We start from the raw sequence: 2,500 nt of genomic DNA on the forward strand, positions 1-2,500 counted from the left end.
ATTAATACAATTCAAAATATTTTTTTAAATTAGTATTTGTTTCTTGTTTTCCAGTAAAAAATATCGAAACATTCTTTGATCAGCAAAATTGTAGAAGATATTTTGTCTTATTTTCAGAAAAATCTAAATAAATTTAGTGAGGTTTATTTGAACTTAATTCAAATGGAAAACAACAAAAAAGTAAAAAAAATAAATAAATAAATGTAACTCCCATTGGCAGATTTTTTTCTTGTTTTAAGCAGAAAACATCCAAATTTTTGTCAGATTTTTCTGAAAACAATACTTTATATTTTATTTCATTTTGCTTGTCAAGTATATATATATATATTTAATTCTTTTATTTTTTTAAGAATGTTTAGATATATTTACTGGAAAACAAGACAAAAATGAATAATTAAAAATAATATTTAAAATTTTTGGGTGATTTAATTGGGTGATAATTGAGTTATTAGTAAGATTAAAAGAGATTACAATAAACATACAACCAAACAAAATTATTTTTAGAGACCCGCTCCAAATTATTTTAGCTCCTAAGCAACAAAAAATAGCAAACACTATACAAGGTTGAATTCGTTAACACTAGTAAATGCATTAGGTATAATGAACAATTTATCTTTGTTTGCATTAATTCATAAATATACAATTAATGTTAGCAAACAACTTTATATGTTCAAAATGTAATATGTCAAATTAACATTAAACTAGTGTTTGTTCATGTTAACTAATGTAGTTAAATCATGTTAATGAATAGAAAACAACATTAAAGTTTTAGTGAAATGTATGTGTCTGTGTTGTGGAGATAGAGCTGGTAACACATGTTATGAAAACTTAAATGCAAACAAATCAGTACTGAAATAAAATCAGTACCAAAACCAAAGACTACAACGTACAGAAATACTGATCAGCCACTCTAAACACGCACGCATACACACGCGCGCGCACATGCGCACACTGCGCGCACGCACATACGCGCACACTCGCGCGCACGCACATCACGCACACTCGCGCGCACACACATTCGCCTCATTCTTGGAAAACACTGCTTCAAAACCACAAACATAATACTATTAATCACACCTGTAGAATTACTCTCAGACCACAGCATGTTTGTGCATGTGTGTGAGTTCACCTGTTAGTGTGTATCTTATTCTAGTTTCAAACACACACTAAATGGGCTGCTCTCACAGGGTTCAAAGGTCATCATTTCCATTTAACAGCGAAAATGTCTTCATTGGGGAAGACAGATCATTTCAGTACCACCCACTGATGCTTAACTCATTCACCTAAACAACAACCCACATGACTATGACAGAACAATGGTTATAGCCAATGCCAGAAGGCGGAGCTAAAAGGGGCGGAGACATATTGAAAGAGGGAAGCCACAGCCTTAAATATGTCATGGGTGGAGAAACGGTTGTCATGGGTTAAGCAGGTAGAGAGGGTTCTTTAAAATGTTGTTACACTGATCCATCAATACTGGAGTCGTCCCTCTCCCTGTAGAGTGAGACACGTTTAGAGATTTTTAATACGTGTACAGTGAATTTGGTCACACTATATTAGTCTTTAACTACTACCTTCCATGTTGGTTTCATACATAAAAAAAAAAATAAAAAATAAAAATATTATATTTATTTAAAATAAAAAATGTTGCAGTATGAAACCAACATATTATATATAAAATATGTTGGTTTCATACATATAAAAAAAAAAAAACAATAATAATAATAATATATATATATATAATATATATATATATATATTATATATATATATATATATATATATATATATATATATATAAATAAATATTTTATATATATAAAAAATATATATATATTTAAAAAAAAAATCACTTAATTTAATTTACTTTTATTACCATCTCTGAACAGTTACACCACTTACAGTCAATGTTTGACTTTAAGCCCCAGAAAAAAAATATCAAAATGACTATAAATTGAAAAGATGTTCATCATAGTTGAAGTGTATTCATCGTTTGGTGTGAATTGCATTTTTAATGTGTTTTCAATAACTTTGACCCAAATGCAGATCTTGTGATATTTTTTGCAGTGCAACATGTGTGTACACATTAAGTACATTACATCAAATGCTATCGTTTATATTGTGCTAATATATACAGTACTAATTATAGTTAAATACAGCGAATATAAATTGTGACCATCAATTCAATGTTTCAATGTTTATACATACTTCTGCTCCTTAGGGGACTGTGCACTGGAGATGGGCATCGCTATGGTTTCCTTTACGATGACATCTGTTGCCGTGCCACCTGTTGCTTTGGCATTAGCATCACTAAAAGACAGTGGAAGCAACAGATCATTGCCAAACAGTTATGCTATGTATGTGTGTGTTAGTGTGTATTAGTGTGTATACCTGATTGTTTTCTCAAGTTTAATGCTTTCCTTGGTGTTGCCCATGGAGACCGTCTCTCTGGTGTTGGTTCTGTCCTCGTCTTCCTCAGTGTCTGATCCACTGGAGCTGC

At 31.0% G+C, this 2,500-nt stretch overlaps 1 protein-coding gene across 1 annotated transcript in view; it reads right to left on the bottom strand.

Moving 5' to 3' along the window:
- Positions 1-959: 959 nt before the first annotated feature.
- Positions 960-2,500, bottom strand: part of LOC127623211 (serine/threonine-protein phosphatase 6 regulatory subunit 2-like) — a 33,236-nt gene continuing 31,695 nt past the window's right edge. Inside the window, exons 21-23 of the mRNA XM_052097541.1 lie at positions 2,392-2,500; positions 2,209-2,310; positions 960-1,494 (exon numbers count right to left, since the gene is read on the bottom strand). The exon at positions 2,392-2,500 is cut by the window's right edge and continues 69 nt beyond it. Coding sequence (XP_051953501.1) covers positions 1,458-1,494; positions 2,209-2,310; positions 2,392-2,500 — 248 coding nt within the window. The 3' untranslated portion in view covers positions 960-1,457. The remainder of the gene's footprint in view (positions 1,495-2,208; positions 2,311-2,391) is intronic.

Source organism: Xyrauchen texanus, chromosome 29 (genome assembly GCF_025860055.1).
Source record: "Xyrauchen texanus isolate HMW12.3.18 chromosome 29, RBS_HiC_50CHRs, whole genome shotgun sequence".
Classification (NCBI taxonomy): Eukaryota; Metazoa; Chordata; class Actinopteri; order Cypriniformes; family Catostomidae; genus Xyrauchen; species Xyrauchen texanus.